This window comes from Alosa alosa, chromosome 6, assembly GCF_017589495.1.
Source record: "Alosa alosa isolate M-15738 ecotype Scorff River chromosome 6, AALO_Geno_1.1, whole genome shotgun sequence".
In the NCBI taxonomy this organism is placed as follows: Eukaryota; Metazoa; Chordata; class Actinopteri; order Clupeiformes; family Clupeidae; genus Alosa; species Alosa alosa.
Window position 1 is genome coordinate 13,785,826 of NC_063194.1, and position 19,961 is coordinate 13,805,786.

The following is a 19,961-nucleotide window of genomic DNA, read 5'->3' on the forward strand; positions in this document are numbered from 1 at the left end:
CACGTGTGAGGAAGGTATATTGTGATACACTGGTTGATAGCCTGAGGAAGAGCCAGGGGCTCGAAACATTGCAAAAATAAAAAAAACCTTTCAAGGGAGCTATATGGTGTGCAGATCACTCTCTTTTATTTTACCTTCATATCACAAACACATCCATCATATGATCTGATTATCTAACATGACATGACATGACATTATTACTAATGTCATCAATACATTTTGACAAAACAGGTTTTCCTAGGATATAGTGTATGCTTGATTTTCTTTTCAGAAATATTGTTCAAGTAGAATTAGAGGATAATTTGGAGGACAAGGATATACAGACCAAACACGACACATAAGACCAGACCTGTACATTGAGGACTTTTTTCTCTCCACATTGTGAAGTACACTACAGTTTTTCTTCAACTGCTTACACACAAAATCGTTGTATACAATCTTTACAGTAAACATGTCACTATAACCCCATTACACCATATACAATACCAGGTAACACTTTATGGTAAGGGTACATGAATTATCATGAATTCATGCATTAATTAATTCATGATTTATGTATTACTTAATTCCTTAATATCTCATGAATCATCAGAAATGTACATGAGTTCATATTATGTCATTTGTGACCTCATACATGAACAACACATCAACTAAAGCATTAAGTATGGTGGGCACATCATTATGATTTATGATTTATTAAGAATGATGATGAAGATTTATTTTTCTGCCAAAAATGTGGTCATCACTACTCAAATTCTGATTTGAGCACAACTTGTGCAGTTCTGTAAATACATGCCATTGTTAACACTTTATTTGAGGGGCCACAAACATGATGAACTCACAAGCTACCTTACATTCATGTAATCATGATGATCATGCTTAATAAATCATAAATCATAATGATGTACCCATCATACCTAATGCTTTAGTTGATGTGTTGTTCATGCATGAGGTCATGAATGAGAGACTATGAACTCATGTCAATTCCTGATGATTCATAAGATATAAAGGAATGAAGTAATGCATAACTCATGAATTAATTCATGCATGAATTCATGATAATTCATGAACCCTAACCGTACCCAATACCATAACCCCATGCCAAATGTGCAAAACCATACACTAATTCTCAGCCTTTGACTTAGTTTTCAATTTAATAAAAAACGCTTTACAAAAGTGTTTCTTCCTCCTCTTCCTCTCTGTGCTACATTGCCTTCAATTTCTGTTGTTGACAAGGGCACACCTGTTTCCCAGTGTTTAGGACCGATTGTTGAGTTTACAGTTCAGCAATCAAGTGTCTTCACACCAGATAGTTGTGTTTAAACAATTGCTTCATGGGTGTGTATGTTTGGAAGGTAGTGTCTTGAAATTGCAAAGAGGAGACAATATCTGAGTTTTCTGTGTCTAAAGTAGAGAAATGTATTTAGAGTTTTGTAAATCAATGTGTTTGCTGTTTTGCAAACACTCTGATAAAACATCTGCAACATTTTTGCTGCAAACATTAAATGACTTGAGCTTTTTCAAGAAATAGAGTCTGCTCTGACCCTTCTTGTACAGCCTCAGTGTTCAAAGTTCAAGTTCAAATAGTTTATTGTCATGTACTCATACAAATGTATGTTGTACCTCTTATCCAGTTTATTGTCTATGAGAACACGCACGTATTTGTAGTTTTCTACTTCTGCACCATGTCACAAAGCGGTCCACCTGTTGCCTGTACTCCGTCTCCTCAATATCACTGACACAACCCACAACTGCAGAATCATCTGAGAACTTCCACAGGTGACATGACTCATGACACGTGGGATACAACTGGTGTAAGATGATACAGATGACTCCCCTGCTGAAAAAACAGCCTGACCAGCTTAAGGTGGTTTGCTGGTTGACCAGCTAGTTTTACCACCCTATGATGGTTGACCAGCTGAAGGTATGTTTTTGCAAGAGTTTTGGAGTTTTGCTGGTCTAGCTGGTTTTCCCAGCTTACAATGGTGTAATATGGTCATGCTGGTTTGCTAGAATGACCAACATAAGCTGTCATGGCCAGTTAAACCAGCAATGTAAGACCAGCAACACCAGCTAAAATGACCAGCCTGAGGTGGTATGACAAGGAAAACCAGCTAAATTACCATAATAAGTTGGGTAAACCAGCTGAAGGTATGTTTTTGCAAGAGTTTTGCTGGCCTAGCTGTCAACTATCATTGGGTGCTCAATCAAGCTGGTTAATAATTAATTAATGTGTCTTGTTTTTTTTTCTTTGTTTTGTGTTTTTGTGTGCTTTTATGTGCTTTTGTAAACTATATTTTATTGCTAACTTGACATCTGGGAACAACTGAGTCAATTGATGGTTCTCATAACATCTTGCCAAAGGACTACTGTCCTTATAAATAAATTAATTAAATGGAAATGGTCAACCAGCAAACCACCTTAAGCTGGTCAGGCTGTTTTTTAGCAGGGGTGTGATGATGATAATGTGCTTATAGTTCAAATCTGGGCTTATATTTTTACGGTTTCGCTAACTATGGGATACTTTTTAGTACCACCCCTCAAACACCGACACACACACACACACACACACACACCAGTGGACAGACAAAATCTTGACTGAAGTTCATGTTGTTTTCAGCACCTTGGAGAGCTCCTGAGTCGATCTCTCATAACTGTAGAGAATGACTTCTGCTTGCTCGGAGTTATCCTTTAGGAAAGTAATAAATATTAAATATAAATATATGCACAAATATGCTGTGTCACACATGCTCAGTAGTACTCAAATGCAAGCTTATCCAAACAGCCATTTTATATCATGATAAAGGACAATCATGCTGCTCAAAGAGGCTATACGTTCATCCCATGCCAAGCTTTAGGTTACTGGATTCTCACATGCGCCATTCACCATGTGTGATGATATCCTGTATTTATTGTTTACCTATTGTAATATGTCTGTTTTCTTTGTAGGCTAATAGTCAAAAACATCTCATACAATATGATTGTTAAAATGATTTTGCTCAAGACTGTAGATTATTGCTTAGGCTATTTAGCTAAACTGTAGTCTAGAACCATCAACACCCAGTGCAGATCTCCCTGAGTTAGATCTTAGATCGGGCCCAAAAAATCCATGGATCCGGCTAAGGCAGAGAAGTATACAAATATTGTAATGGGGAAACACATGTTTCCCGACTACAGAAGTGGATTGAGATTAATATCTATCTAATATGCCTCCTGTCTACTCTCATCTCAATTGGCTATATTATAACCCTAGGGAGCCTCTATAATTGGGAGGCTTAGTGTTTGTTTTCTTTTTGGTCGAAGACCTAACCAAATGTATTACTGTGACGTCTACTTCGATTACTGGGGGAAAGGAACTCAAGTGACAGTGTCTTCTGGTGAGTGTCTAATCACTTAATATTCGATAACAAACGGATTAGATGTTTCTGACCATTAGCGCAGTTAGTGGGTTTATTCATAGTGAATTGTCTGTATGAAGATACAGCTAGCTGTCTCACTGTGATTACTACTTTGATTACTGGGGGAAAGGAACTCAAGTGACGGTCTCCTCAGGTAGGTGCTATTGATGTGTTTTTTTTAATGCAAAAACTTACTCACGGTTTTAAATCCTATAACTAAGGAATAGTCTATGTGACATTTTAAACGTTTAACCTTTACACATGTATATGCACGAAAGAGAGCAAAAATTGTCATCTTGATATTATGCTTAGGCTACTAACAGAAATTCGGACACCTGAAAAAAAAAAACATTATACATAGAACCTGTTTCATTAAGATTGCGAGATTGTGTATAGAGAATGTTGACTAGTTCACCACTGTGACGGTGCATTTGACTACTGGGGAAAAGGCACAACAGTTACGGTTTCATCTGGTAAGTTTAGTGTAAATCTGTAACGGCGTTGTCTTTTCATTTCATTGTCGTGACTTTTTTTTATCAATGAACGGAATTATTATACTGCTATTATGAAAATTAAGACAAACCGAAGTCCATAACTTGCAAGTTGACAGTCATTACGCATGGTCAAATCCATCCGATGTCCTGTGAGATATTAGGCTCTGCTTTGACGATTGAATAATGTAGATTTTTGATAGGCCTATGCTATAACAGACATCGAATTAGACCTAAAAAATATACAGTATTTGTCGATGCATCTGTAACTCGCATCCTATTCTGTGTGACTACCGTTTTTACCATTTTAAAGGCGCCTCAGTGACCGTTTCTTCAGGGTCATGTAGGCCCAAGGCAGGCGTAAACTACTTGTTCTCCCTTCTTCTAAATTAGGATGAATATTTCATAAGCAAACCAAACATGACCTTTGCGACGAACAGTGTGTTTAATATTTTGAATAGAATAACAAAGGGAAACTGGTTTGACTAATTCCATGATTTATTGAAAACATCCAGAATCAGTTGCGTGTTTGAAAGAGCTCCATTATTAATTTAGCATCAGTCTATAAGTATGGGCCTAAAAGTGGTGAAATCGACCCGTCTTAAGTTTTTGCACGGCATTATGTCAAAAACTCAAACTGTGACTACGGTTTCGACTACTGGGGAAAAGGAACCATGGTCACGGTTTCATCTGGTAAGAACAGTGAATTCTATTTTACATTTCTTCAGGGTCATGGCGTTAAACTAGGCTACTTGTTCTCCCTTCTTCTAAATTAGGATGAATATTATATATAAGCAAACCAAAAGCATGACCTTTGCGACGAACAGTGTTTATAATAGCCTATTTTGAATGGGCTACCGGGATGACAAAGGATTTTACTAAATTCCATGATTTATTGAAAATATCCAGAATCAGCGTGCTTGAAAAAACTCGATTATCAATTTAGCATCAGTCTATATTTCCTATAAAGTATGGGTCTAAAATTAGTGATCAACTCGTCTTAATTTTTTGCACGGCAAATACGTGAAAAAATCTCACTGTGACAACGCTTTTGACTACTGGGGAAAAGGAACCATGGTCACGGTTTCATCTGGTAAGAACAGTGAATTCCATTTTGCATTTTCTATTGTAATGGTGCCTCGAAAATATATTAACTATCCGGAATGTGCAGTCTTAGCCTACCAGACAATCAAATTGCAATATTAACTAAAAAGGGTCTAAAACGCGGAGTAAATTAACGCTGACGTATTGAGACAGTGAATGTTCGGTAAGCTATTTGTCTTGCATGGTTGTTCTAATAAGTGCTGTGCAACTGGGCATTTGATTATTGGGGCAAAGGCACTCTGGTTACTGTCACAACAGGTAAGTTGCATGTCTGTATATGAAAAAAAAAACAAGCAAAGGTCAGCTATTTATCTATTTGATTTTTCTTATGTATTTATTTGTGTTTGTTTGTAATAAGGAGCCCCAGAGGTGCCGACATCCATCTTCGCACTGTCACAGTGTGGTTCTGACAGTGAATTCGTCACTCTTGGTTGCGTTATGTCCGGATTCTCGCCAGCCGACTCAAAGAAGTATTTATGGAAAGACGCAAGTGGAACAGACCTTACTGATTTCATACAGTACCCAGACATCCTTAAAGATGGAAAGTACTCCAAGATCAGCCAGATTCGCGTCAAGGCAGCAGACTGGGAAGCAAAGAAAGATTTCACCTGTGAAGTGGTCGGCACCGACAAGAAGGCTGTAATAGCTAAGCCAGGTAAGGGTTATTTTTATATTCAGATAAATGGTAATGGTACAGATTGGGCTAAACGTATGACTGCTTACAATATGGACCCTTTCAGGAGAGTTCCATTATCAGCATCATAGTTGGCCCCACAAGACTTCCTTTTTAACATTCCATATGTTATCTTAATGCAGAGGAAGTAGATTGGGGCCCAAATAGAATGTTCAAGCATTGTTTTTGTTTTTATTGTTGAAAGGGTCTATATGTAATATAACCCTTTTTTTCCAAACACAAACTAAGTTGCTCAGCTCATTTATTTAAAAGTGAATTTTATGTAGGCCTATATAATATGTATTGTATATGGATGTATGTGTTAACTAACATACAGCTCTCTGCACCTATGTGTTATAAATGTACATTTCCATGTCACAGTATAAAACTGTCACAACTGTCACAAAATAAATACCAATCTTTTGATGCAGAGGTAAAAGTGGGGTTGTCAGCAGGCCTCAATTGTACCTCTGATTGCATTCAAAGATTTGGATTAATTTTAGAGGTTTATACTCTGCACTCAGTATGAACTCATTAGCAGAAAAATACAATATTGAGGTGGTGTGGAGTCCGTGTTGTAATCTGTAATATGTATGTGCCTTACTGCTGGTATCATTATTCACTTATTTAATTAGGCCTACATTTTGATAAGGACAATGATAACACTGTGTATATTATGGTATTTAACTGTTCTTAGTTGGCATGTCACAAGATTCAATGTCTCCGTATTTTGTTAGTAGCCTACCTCATTACCTCCAAAAGGCAAATAACTGTGATACCAACAAATATCATATTAAATATATCAATATAAAATATTTGAGAAAATTGTCGGTGAAGGAATCTCTTTTTTCTGTTTTGGCCAATAGGCCATCCCTGTCATTAAATGAGCATCCTAAAAAAAGAAAAAATAATATGACAGTAAATACAGAATATAATGTACATACAGTATTATTAATATAGTAGGGCAATGATTCATTTTATATGCGGACTACAGAGACCACAGATTATGAAAACAGCAGCATGACTATACCACTGAAACTCTAATCCTACCGCTAGCTTTGGCTCCTGGCCCTAAGCCATAGATAGCTAATAAGCAAGATCAGTATGCTGTCGCTGATCGCTATTCAGTGTCTTACACTGCCTGAAATGGACGTAATTTACATGTGGCTAGGTATGCATCATGGCCTGAGATGTCCAAACCTTTGACCTCTTATCAAGCCTAATGTCTGCTTGCTTAAAGTGCATCATATCTGTTTGTTTTCGTCTATACTGCTATATGTCTCTACCTCCTTCACTACCACTGGGTGTGTGTGTGTGTGTTTTATTTTTTTGTCACCCAGTGGTTAGTTGAGAATTCAAACAAAGGACTCTCACAGGACTAAAGCCCTCTAAGACATGAAAAAGTCTGTTGTGCTCTGTAGACTCGTGTTCTGTGAGTCTCCTCTGTTTGACTGCTGCCTTAGATAAATGAGTAGAAATTTACTTGCGTATCACTTAGACACTGGGCTCTGATATGACCCGTGCCTTTCTGTGCTGGGTTTGTGACAGTGGTAGAGATGGGATGGCAAACTAAAGGTCATTGTGTTACCCTCTTAAAAGTGTCTTTTTTATTTCCATTTGTATGTCCAATTGGAAACATAACATGACACAGATGAGTTTTTAGAGAAATGTAGCTGAATTGATATTTCACATCAACCCTTCATGACAATAAATTGTGCTATTTAAGTATGAAATAGGCTATTTCAAATCAGCCTCCTTCTGTCTACCATGTGTACTCCTTAAGCATCTGCACAAACCTATCTTTGTGTCTATGTGTTTGTTTTGCAGAAGAAATCCTGCAAATTCCAACTCTGTATTTAATGAAACCTACGAGCGAAGAGATAAACCAAAATAATACTGCTACATTTGCCTGCTTAGCTACTGACTTTTCTCCACCTGTCCACACATTTAAATGGATGAAAGAAGTAGGCAGTGAAGAGACGGTAATCACCGGTTCATACAGTTTCACCTCCCCAGCAAATGGCAATAACTCTGCTACCAGCTACCTCCAAATCCCAGGGAATGAATGGGAAACCTCGGGCACAAAAATTACATGTGTCTTTGAGCATAAGTCTGGAAACAAAACTAGATCAGTGGAATATCGCTTCAGCGATGGTAAGATTTTATTTTATTAAAAGCATATTTGATTTTTTTCACACTGACCAGTAGCCAGAGCAATAGATCAATAGAAGCGTCATACAAATTAAATAGACAACCTGCTTGGCATTCTGATTTATAAGTAATGAAATGGCAATAATTCTATTTTAGTGATCATAATTCAGATAATTCATCTATTTCTATATCTGTTATCATATTCAGCAATAAATGCATCAGATTTTGTGCAATAAATCAATAGGTATAATACTAATAATGACAGCTAATAGCTAACTGTTTAAATTATGTTAATTGTGCACTAAATGGTTTTGCGGGGAAAGTGCTAAATGTTGTTCATTATCTGCACACAGATCCCTGTGATGACGAAAAGGCTGTAGAGGTTGAAATCATGCCTCCCTCTACTGAAGATCTGCTTGTTCGTAAAGAGGGGTGGGTTCAGTGCAAAATTACTAAACAGATTCAGGGCGTAAATAAAGATTACTTGGAATGGAGGAAAGATGGAAAAGCAGCTGTGTTGGATAAGAAGACTGACCTCAAGGAGGATGGCAGCAGCATCACTATGAAGCTGAAAGTCACATTTGAAGAATGGGAGAATGGTACAAAGTTCAGCTGTTTTGTCCCTCATGAGAATATTCCTTCAGGAATAATAAAGTCCTACAAACGAGAAAATGGTAAGTTGAATGTTTGTGTATGTTATCTTCTTTTATCTTTGCACTTTTGTTATTTTATGCTGTGATTACTGGACTATATATATAACAAATTATATTAACTGTACATCACCTATACAACCCCCTAGTTTAGTGAATTAAGGAACCTGATTTCAACATTTGCCAGTATAAAGGCAAGTTCAGATTAGGTAGCATGGCTGACTAAATGCAAAGACTAACATGGTTCTCCCAATTACAGGGAAACGTCACAAAAAGCCCTCCGTCTTTCTAATGCCTCCTCCTGAGCATGAGCATAAGAACATGAACATGACCCTGAGCATGACCCTCACTTGCTATGCCAAAGATTTCTACCCCAAAGAGGTGTTTGTGTCTTGGCTTGCTAATGATGAGCCATTGGATAAGTCCAAACAGACCGATGTCATAAATAATGATGGCGAATATTCGGTGTACAGCCAGCTCACCATCACTCAATTACAATGGCAGCAAGGAGTGGTGTTTAGCTGCGTGGTGTACCATGAATCCAGCGATGCCACCGTCCGAATGATTACGAGGTCCATTGACATAACCTCCCAGAAACCGAACGTAGTCAGTCTGAGCATGAATGTCCCACAGTGCAGAAGCGGCTGATGTGTCAGTGCATTTTTGTGTGCGTTTGTGTGTGTGTGTATGTATGTGTGCCACTTTTGTGTTCTTGCGTTCTCAGTTCCATGTGTATTGAAAAGCTGTTGCGTTTGAGTAATAATTTGTGCTTCCCTTTTCCTTTGCTTGTGTGTACTTTTTCTGAAGATCCCTTTGTTTGGCAAATTTAAAGCAATAAAAAAGCATATCATTATTCATGTCCTGTGCTGTTTGTAATTGTCTGTCATTGTATGCTCCCCAACTCTAATGTAGCAAACAGAGATCATCTACTATAGTAAAAGTATATCAGTGTTTCCCAAATGGCCTAGTGAATTCTTAATATTTGGACAAAACATTTGGACAAAAAGTTTCAGGATTATTTCCTTTAGCTAGTCAGTCTAGGTTTTGGAAAGGTCTTCCACTGAACAGTTAGTGTTACGAAGACCACAAAACAAAACCACAGGTCAGAAACAACTGTCCAAACAAGACATTACAGGAATATAACACTGAGCTGAATGTGCTAACACACAACTGTGTTAGATGTTTGTCCTAAAGTCAGCCAGAACTGTGCTGTGTTTGTGTCAAAAGCTTGAAGTGCTCTTTCTCTCTATTTGTTTGCTCATTCGTGCCCTGCACTGACATGTCGGGCATACTGATACATGTTCTGGATCAACACCAGCAAGCCAAGACACAAGCAAGGGGTCATGTTGCAACATATCATGTAATACATACTCCAGATACATGTCCCTTCGCTCCTCTCCATGTACATGCAAGACTAGTCAGGTATGAACTCAAGGCAAAACACGCAGGGTTAGGGTACAGACTGGTTTGTTACTAAACTGTCTAAATGTGACCTTTGCCCCCTTGTAGACATCTGCATTGTGTGGACAGATTATCAAAGCTATGGCATGGATGGTGATGGCATGGCAAACACTGCCTTCACCTTCATCTTCCTCTTCCTCATTATGCTCTTTTACAGTGTTGGAGCTACCGTCATCAAGGTAAACTAAATAGCTTAATGGTGTTGGATGGTAGAGGGGCAAACTAAGTGATACAGTGATACCTCCACCCCAGAATTGACCAAAATGTAGCAGGGTTGTCCCACACATCTTTTTAGTGACAGTGTAGGGACACGTTGATATAATGAACCAAAATTCACAAGTATTACACATAGCCAGATTGTTCAACAATCTCTGAGGGGGGAAATATGTACTGTCAGACAACTGGTAGCTCTGTGAGTTAATGTATATCCAAAAGTATGTTGGGTGATCTTGGAAAATAGGGAAAATGAATAATTATTCCATTAAGAAGGGCAATCAGGCACACAAAGAAATTATGCACTTAAAAAGGCTTTATTGTAATGGTTACATACAGATTAAAAAGCCAACATGTTTCAAGCAAATTCAAACCTGGTCTTCAGGGCTTCACATTCAAATCTACTACAGGTAGAGGTCTCACCTTTATAGCAGGTTATCAGGTCATGTGACCTTTACACAAGCAAATCAAAAACACAAGAGCCATTGTTTTTTTTACAGGCAATATTTACAAAAAAGAAAGCAAGTGAAGTTGTAATCTTTATTAAGACCTCCATTGTGTCTAAACGATAAATGAGTGTCACTGCAGACACAGAGGCCAAGCAGTTCTCATGTAGACCAAACACTTTATTCATCTATTACCTAAAGAATGACGGGTGGCTTGGCAACCATTCAACAGTTCTCTGCACTTTAATTAAATAGTAATAATAATAATAATTACACACAAGTGTAGATTAAGCCTTAACTACTGGCTGATGTATTTAAATCTTTTTTTTTTCAGGTTAAATGAAGAGGACAACAACAATCTGTTCCCATTTTCTTCTGCTTCAAGTCGTGCATTTTTAAGCTTTTATTGAGAAATACTATTTGGATTTTGTACATATTTCAATGTGATTTGACATTTTGCATTTGGATAATGATGGCTGGCAATAAATATGCTTACAAGGGGATGGAATGGACTTCAGTGTGGTGTGTGTATTATTGATTTCTTAATTCAACATTTAGCCTATCATAACATGCCTGACACGCATTTGTGGTGATATGATCCTGAAATCACTGGTAAGTGGTAAGTTAAAACAAAACCTCAAGCATATAACATTGTATGATATACAGTATAAATATGTACATTTATTTAAATATGTATATATTTATATACGTGTACATGATCCTTCATTAAAATTCTGTTATTTTTTGTTTTGTTTTTTTGACTGCAGCAAAACAATACAATGTAAAACAATGGTTTTTTTTTTAACTGAAACATGAGAAATATTTTGGATGTATTGATGTATTCATGGGTGTTTGCTTTCCAGAGGAGGTGCTAAACCCTGCCAGACTCTACGTAATGATCCCATCCGAGGTAGAGCGTTTCAACAAGACGTCTACCTTTGTCTGCCTTGCCCGGGAATTTTCCCCCTTCGAGCACAGATTTCACTGGAAGCACAATGGAGTTTCCATTCAGGAGGAAGGCAGCTGCAACCAGCAAGGCTCGAAGGCTAACAACTCCGCTAGCAGCTACCTGGTCATCAGCGATGAGCGTTGGGCGAAGGGCGACAAAATTACATGTCTGTTTATACATAAGGCTGGGGACCAGTTGGTAGAAGTGCCACGTCAAAGAACAGGTGAGCAAATTGCCCTGTGTACCTATACCTATATGCATCTCTGAAGTCACCAAATAAATCACCAAGGCCTCAAATCAGATGAGCAAAAAAGTGGACCTCAGCTCAGCATCCTGAGAAAAATCCTTTCGACAAAAAAACCTTGTCGAAATTCTACTGGCACAGAGACGTGTACAGTATTAGGTAAATTAACTTAAAGGTGCATTCAGACTCCTACACACTTAATGCATGCATAATTGTTATATTACTTCATTATAGAACTAGATAGTCTGTGTTTCATATTTCTTTCTTTTTATTGCACATTTAATAAACTGTCGACTTCAAACATATTTATTCCTTCTGGAGTTAACAATGAACTTATATTAATGTGTGAGTGTGTGGCACTGGAACACCCAGTGATACCCTTAGTACCATCATAATGATGTGGTCAGGATACACACCAGTATACCATGGTCCACCTTACCGGTAACGGCGGCGTGGTCTATCTGATCACATAATTTATAATTTAGCCACCTCTTTTTTACCACTACATCCTTGCATACAACCATAAAACTAACGGGTTATCCATGACCTACTTGATAAGGAAGTCTTTTGACCAAAGGGTAGCCGGCTCAATCCATAACTTGCAGGAAAAATGTAGATGGAGAGAGTGATTGAACTTGAGCAAGGCTCTTAACCCCCCGACTGCCTGATCTAGGGTGTGTATGTATGCTCCTAGTGTGAGTGTGTACCTGGTGAGCCAACAGCTCAGAGTGTGTGTGTGTGTGTGTGTGTGTGTGTGTGTGTGTGTGTGTGTGTGTGTATGTGTGTGTGTGTGTGTGTGTGTGTGTATGGGCGTGCGCGTGTGTGTGCGTGCTTGTGTGTGTGCATGTGTGTATGTGTGCACACTATCCCTACACTACAAAACTGTCCACCATGATCACTTGAACAGATGTAGACAAATACTAAAGCATCTCATAGTATGTGCTGTTATACAGTGTTTCTTAATAGTAATTGGTTATACATCATGCAAACATGACTGGTGACTGGTGACTGATGACTGGTGCATGGTTAGTCTTCTGCCTCAGTGGGCACCAGTTTTAGGGAAGGAAGAGACACAGAGTCGGTTGCATAACTGCCCCGTTTGTCAGATGCAAATTGTGGTCAGGCCTGTAGAGGACCCAGTGTTTCTGTCCAGGTGTGTGAGACTCAGACGCTTTTCTCAGCCCCTCTGGGCCAGATGGTGCTCTGAGAGATGGTTTCACTTCTTCTTTGTGGGCCTTTCAGGAGCTTTTTTTAAGCCCTGGCTTTGGCCTTGTCCTAACACCTGCTGTGAGCTGAGCTCATTGAGGCCTGACCTCATCTCCATTTCTTGGCTCTGTTGTTCTACTCCTCGTGTTGTTACTAATTAATTATTGTTGTACATTAAAATTGTAAAAAAAACTATCATAAAACATATATTTATAGAAACCATTCAGTCCAAAGAAAATGGTACTCAAGACATAGGTTTCCCCATCTGATAGTGTTGTGGTGCTGAGCTTGCCGTCAGTAGAAAACCATTATTGTTCAATATTTATACCCAAGACCAGCCCAATGCTGTTCTTCAACCTCCACTGTGGATGGGAAAGGATGGAGGCTCCAAGGCCCAACTACTGTGTGCTGCTGAGGGTGTCGACATGGAGGACCTTGATGTGGAATGGGTTGTAGATGGCAAGCGCCAGGCTGCGCCCAAGCCACTTGGCCAGATTAGTCAACTGGAGTTTGACATCAACCTGTGGAACAAAGGCAGCAACTACACCTGTAGGATGAAGCCAAAAGTGCTGGGATCAAACTGGACTGAAAAAAGCATCCAAGTGTGTTCAGGTGAGTGCCTGTGTACTTAAAAGTGGGTGTTAAATACACATTGTGGATAAGACTTAGACTAGTGTGTTTTGAGAGGAAATAGCCATTTCTTTATGAAATTACTATTCATCATGAAACTATCATGATCACACAGCTGTCTACTTACCAAACTATCAGTTGTCAGCAGCCATAAACCTCAGACTTGAACTGCTAGGACTGGTGAGATTTTGATATAGCATGGTTGTTGTATGAACTGAGGCAGGGATTGTTGTTTTCCTTCTGCTTTTGGCCGAACTGCAGACGGTCACTTCCTGGCTCCTCACGTCCAGCTGGAGAGGCCGCATCTCAGAGACGTTACCACGACCGGCAAGGTCATCGTGACGTGCAAAGTTACGGCGGCTAGCGGCAGCCGAGTGTCCTGGTGGGTGAATGACAAACAGGAGACGTCGGACATCAATAATAAGGCCGAGTCTGGTGGCAGGCTGACCAGTAACCTCACGCTCACCGTGAAGAGCCCACAGGAGGTCAAGTGCAAAGTGGAGCACCCGTGCTACCCAACTGAGGCAGCCATTATCATCATGCCAGGTTGGAAAGGCCTTCACTACACCTATAGACACCTCTGTCTGAGACACTGTTGCTAAAACTCCTCCAACACACTCTCTCTCCCCTCTTCTTTCAAATCAAATCAGATAATGCTTTACAGACATTAATAAATTATGTATCATTGCCAAGGTACTACAAAAGTAAAATATAATATTGTCTGGAGGCATTAGCATTTGATAATGAAAAAATATAGATAGATAATATTTAAACAACAGCATTTCCTTAACTCTCTCTCTCTCTCTCTCTCTCTCTCTCTCTCTCTTCTCTGTATAGAGCCTGCCAAACAAAACCCAACAGTGACCATCAGAAGACCCTTAGAGGACCGGCAGAAAGATAATGGGACAGTGCTGGAGTGCCTCCTAGGAGACATATCTTCCCGTGAGGTCTTGGTGACCCTCCAGGCTAATGGGAAGGACCTCCCAAAGTCTGAGTATGTTGACATCCCCATCCAGAAAGACCAGCATAGCCTGACTTCTGTGCGATTCACCATTCCTGAAGACCAGAGAAGTGTCAACAAAACTTTTGCATGTAAAGTCATTCATGACTTGGCAAAGAACACGAAGATCTCCAGTGACACAGGAAATCTTTTTGGTAGGCAACATATTCCGACTTCACTCACACTGCAATGTTGTGAAGGGTTCTGGACATTATAATTAAACTGTCTTAGTAAGAAAACATAAAACAAAGTGATGTATGTGATGTTTTTAAGCTCCGCCAACACTGGAGTTGTTCCTGGCCCCTTGGTTCAGTTCTACGAAGCTGGTGTGCGTCGCGTCAGGCTTCAACCCGCAGCTGAAATGGAACGTCACCAAACTGAATGTGAACAGCAAGGTTTCCATGGAAGACAACGGTCGCCTCACTGTCATCAGCAAGATCATCGTCCCACACAGAGAGTGGTACAAAGGCACAACGTTTCCCTGCGAGGTTGAAGACCACAACCAAAATCATGCAAAAAAAAAGATCATAAGTATCTGCTCAGGTAATGCAGTGAGTTTTCAATCTTTCATTCACTGGGCTTTTTGTGCAGAGAAGCAATGCAAGTTGATTCACAATAACACACCAATATTGCATACAAGAAAGTTCAAGTTCAAGTGCTTTGCTAAATTTTGTACGCAGAGCATTAATTGAGTGTATTTAGAGTGTCCCCTGCAGTTGTATAAATGAAAATACAACCAGACACATCCTCCCAGTGTGAGGCAGGCGAGTTTTTCGCTCTCAGAATGTAAAGCAGTCAAACCCTTGGGACTGCAGAGGTGGTTTGCATGCTACAGTGGTTGGAGGCTTTGAAGCACACAGAACAGACAGGAGAGATTCATGCAAACTACGTATCATTTGTACACACTGTCCCCCGAGTACTCCAGTACTCACTTTCCTGTCATTGGTCAGTGCTAAATGACTTGGCATTTAACTTAATGTCATGAAGTCAATGTTAAATGTATACAATACATGTAGGGATATGCTGTGTTATAAACAATAATTAATGAAATCAAATTGTGAAATACTGTATCGTTCCCCATCACTATGTAAATTACTCTGCCATAGACATGGTATATCTTGTCTGATCAATCAGAAGTTTTAAGATAATGTTTTGGTGTCTTCATCATTGCTTGTCAGACTGCAATGCAATGGTGGTCTCTCCACCCTTACTATGTACATAAACACAACATATTATTTATTTCAGATTTAGGGTTACATATGAACAGTTATTGCTTTCCTCTCTAGACCCTGTGGAATCTTATACCCACACACATGTCCAGTCATTTATATCTGAGGTGAAAATGAACCAATGAGAAAGACTGTATGTCAATTGGTTGGAGGGGAGGGAACAGTAAAAGATTTTGGTCCCCTAACATTACATCAAAATGGTTGTTTCTTCACATTCTGTGCTTTCTACAACTCCACACAACACCTTTAACCTGCTCTGTGTTTTCTACAACTCCACACAGCACCTTTAACCTGCTCTGTGCTTTCTAAACCTCCACACAGCACCTCTGTGCTTTCTAAAACTCCACACAGCACCTTTAACCAACCTGCTCTGTGCTTTCTAAAACTCCACACAGCACCTTTAACATGCTCTGTGCTTTCTAAAACTCCACACAGCACCTTTAACCTGCTCTGTGCTTTCTAAAACTCCACACAGCACCTTTAACCCTACTGTGTGCTTTCTAAAACTCCACACAGCCCCTTTAACCTGCTCTGTGCTTTCTTGTCTTTGGCCCCCTCAGTGTCTCCACACATGTGTGCGGAGGTTTACATCATTGGACCCCCCCTCAACAGCACGGCCAACAACAATGTGCCGCTCACTTGCCTGGTGGTCGGTTTCAACATCTCAGACCTGCCCATCGTTTGGAGGGCCGGTGGGGTTGTCACCCCCGAGGGGGTCACAGGACCGATTGTGTCTGAAAACGACAACGGGACCCAGAGCGTGCGCAGCGTGTTGAGCCTGCCGGCCAGCACGTGGCATGACCACACAAACATCTCGTGTGAGGTCAGGAGGGCTTGTGACCCTAATGCACTGGTGAGACACATCTCAAAAGCAAAAGGCGAGTCACCGACCAACCAGTCGTTTTGTTCATGATTACTGTGTGTAAAGTTATGCAAAGAAATTAGATACTTATAAAATACACACACACACACACACACACACACACACACACACTACATATATAAAACACTATTCTGCCTATACTTTTGTGGACAATCTGAACACTGAAGGAAAAACCATCCACTTTCCAATTCACATTGTCAAACCTATACACACAATGTTACATTTTCCATAGCAGTTACACTAACTGGACATCCTCCTCAGACATGCGCCAGCCAACTGTGAAGATTGTGAGGCCCTCCGATGCCGAACTCGTCCACACCAATGGCTCCGGCCTGCTGTGCGTGGTCACCGGCTTCTTGCCGGCCAATGTGCTCGTCCACTGGGAGGTCAACGGCACGCAGCTGCCTACCTCTCGGTACACCAACGGCCCTGTGAGCAGCAGCGGCGAGGCTGGAACGTACGCCACGTCCAGCAGCCTTCCGCTGCCGCCATCACAGGAGCGGCACGAGGGCTCTTACACGTGTGTGGTCAGACATGAGTCCTCCACAGAGCCCACCTCAGCCACGGTGGAAAACCTGTTTGGTAGGTTTGCATCTCAGTGACATTGTGAGCTCATTTCAGAAGTGAAGCGATCAGACGAAACATGCAAGAGACTTAACCAAATATGGTAGATTCTTTGCGGTCCTGACCAATACTCTGGTTTCCTGATTGTATAAACTGTTATCACATTATCTTCTGTGCATTTCAAGTTTGTTAGCATAGCTTCTGGAGTTTCACATCTGTTAATAAAATGTAGCTTTCTGTCTGTCTGTGTGTCATGTTACCTCCTTTACCATCAAAAAGGTATAATAAAGTTAATTTTTTCAAGTAAACTTAAGGTTAAAGTATACTTAAACGTTTATGTATACTTATCAGTAAAACCAAGTATAAATCAATTTAGTGTATCTCTAATTAGTACACATAAAGTAAATGTATACTTAGTTCAAAATAAGTAAACCAACAGTTCCATATACTTATTTTTGCTAAGGGCTGTTATTCAGGTTGTATTTATATTTGTCCTCTTCCATGTCTGGCTTATTCCTCTGTCTCCCTTTCTCCTCTCTTCCTCTCTCTCCATCTCCTGTGTCTCTTCCTCCATACTGAATCTCTTTCTCAGCCTCAGTGGAACTCTCTAAGCCTACGGTCACCTTGCTGCAGGGGTCATCCGAGCTGGTGTGTCTGGTGTTTGGCTACAGCCCCGAGTCCATCAACATCACCTGGCTAAAGAACGGAGTCAGCATGGAGGCTGCAAACCAGCAAACCACTAATCCATCCAAAGGACCAGACGGAAAGTTCAGCGTCCACAGCCACCTCAACCTGTCGTCTGGAGACTGGGACAGTCGGGTGAAGTTCACCTGCAACGTCACTCACATCACAAGCTCACTGTCTGTTAGCACTTCCAAACCAGGTGCCAATCAGAACTCTCACTATGAGCTGACTTAGAAATCATTTAAAATGTCACTCTCTCTCTCTCTCTCTATCACTCTCTCTCTCTCTCTCTCTCTCTCTCTCTCTCTCTCTCACACACACACACACACCACATTTTGACTTAATAATCTTTTTTTAAAATATGCAAATAATTTAACTTACTATTAACAATCATCATTTCCTATTTCATGTCTATTTCCTATTTAGCAACAATATTTTGTCTTTGTGTTTTAAATTACATTTAACCATGCAATTAAACCAGAGCCAAAGGAAGAAGTTCTTTTTATTGACGACAACATGGCTGACGCTGTTCCTGAGGACACTTTGGCAGAAACAATGAACATGGCCTGGGCATTCCTCTTCCTCTTCCTCTTCTGCCTCCTCTACAGCTGTCTTGTCACTCTGATCAAGGTGAGGAGCACATCATATGTTCAGAGTCTACAGGTGGCTCACATACACAGTTGAAAGGACAATTTGGTCTGCCAGAACACCAGTAAAAAAACAGAGATTATGGCCCCAAGATGGAGATGGAGGTTTCCATTTATAACTTTAGACACACAGGAAAGGTGTTAAATTCCTGTGCTATAGGGGATTTCCCACAGTGGCAAAAACCAAGCTTATTTAACATGACCCAACATGACGCGAGACACAACCGCAGCATAATAATAATTATAAAATTATTATTTCATAATAATTCTTAGGACTTGCACATAGACTGAAATGGAAGCATCTTGTTTGTTTTAAGAGTCTTGGGAGTTAAGGCATTCATATAGCATTAAGGCAATAGTGTAGTGTTATTATAGATCAGTCATTTCAGATGGCGTTTTTGTTGTAAGAGTCCCATTGCTTACTTCTCCTCTTTCAGGTGAAATGAAATAAAAGAAAAGGCTTCACCCCAGAGAGTCATCTCCAACTGACATGCAAGGATGGAAATATAATGTATTGCCTTTACACATCTCCTTTGCAAATTGAATTGGTTACATGTTTTCTGTTGAAGAGTATATGTATTTTAAAAGCATTTTCCATGTACCTTTTTTTTTGTTTGTATTTTGTATGTTATTGTTATTATTGTTATACTTTTAGGGCTCACTTGTAATAAGATATAGAAGTGAAACTAATAAATGTAAAATGATTTATATATGAATGAAATCATCTATCAAATAAAGACTTCTTTAAGAATATTTTACAGATTTAACTGCTGTTAATAAATATTTCAATTCTGCTTACTGTATTGTCTTGTTTTATTGACAGTATAATTCATAATTTCTAAACCTGAATTCTCGTGAAGCATTATTTGAAAAAGCCACAGTTCCCACAATAGGTCTATCTACCTATCTACAGTTGTGCTCATACGTTTACATACATATGTACAACATGCACATACACATGCTAAAGTTGACTAAAAAAAGGAATAAAAAATCTTTTGGAAGATCCAAAAGATCTTTTGGAAATTGATCTTAATGGCTTAATTAAAAAAAGGAGGAAAAATCCAACCTTCAAGGACACCAATTTTCTTTGTAAATGAATAATGTACTGAAATAAATAAATGTTCTTCCTTAAAATACAGGGGCCCTAAGTATACATACCCCTATGTTAAATTCCCATAGAGGCAGGCAGATTTTTATTTTTCATAATGACAACCCAACGTTAAACATTAATGCAAAGGGCTGATGATACCCATGCCCTGACCTCAGTGGGCACCAGTTTTTGGGAAGGAAGAGACACGGAGTCGGTTGCATAACTGCCCCGTTTGTCAGATGCAAATT

At 39.7% G+C, this 19,961-nt stretch overlaps 1 protein-coding gene across 1 annotated transcript in view; it reads left to right on the forward strand.

The window, feature by feature from the left end:
• ighd (immunoglobulin heavy constant delta) overlaps positions 1 to 19,288 on the forward strand; it is a 74,683-nt gene extending 55,395 nt beyond the window's left edge. The window contains exons 4-19 of the mRNA XM_048244984.1: positions 3,809 to 3,871; positions 5,352 to 5,648; positions 7,494 to 7,820; positions 8,171 to 8,491; positions 8,727 to 9,110; positions 9,977 to 10,107; positions 11,405 to 11,759; positions 13,320 to 13,598; positions 13,878 to 14,162; positions 14,454 to 14,771; positions 14,890 to 15,159; positions 16,406 to 16,723; positions 16,990 to 17,310; positions 17,885 to 18,175; positions 18,458 to 18,606; positions 19,061 to 19,288. Of these exons, the coding sequence (XP_048100941.1) occupies positions 3,809 to 3,871; positions 5,352 to 5,648; positions 7,494 to 7,820; positions 8,171 to 8,491; positions 8,727 to 9,110; positions 9,977 to 10,107; positions 11,405 to 11,759; positions 13,320 to 13,598; positions 13,878 to 14,162; positions 14,454 to 14,771; positions 14,890 to 15,159; positions 16,406 to 16,723; positions 16,990 to 17,310; positions 17,885 to 18,175; positions 18,458 to 18,606; positions 19,061 to 19,069 (4,118 nt within the window). The 3' untranslated portion in view covers positions 19,070 to 19,288. The remainder of the gene's footprint in view (positions 1 to 3,808; positions 3,872 to 5,351; positions 5,649 to 7,493; positions 7,821 to 8,170; positions 8,492 to 8,726; positions 9,111 to 9,976; positions 10,108 to 11,404; positions 11,760 to 13,319; positions 13,599 to 13,877; positions 14,163 to 14,453; positions 14,772 to 14,889; positions 15,160 to 16,405; positions 16,724 to 16,989; positions 17,311 to 17,884; positions 18,176 to 18,457; positions 18,607 to 19,060) is intronic.
• The last annotated feature ends 673 nt before the right edge of the window (positions 19,289 to 19,961 follow it).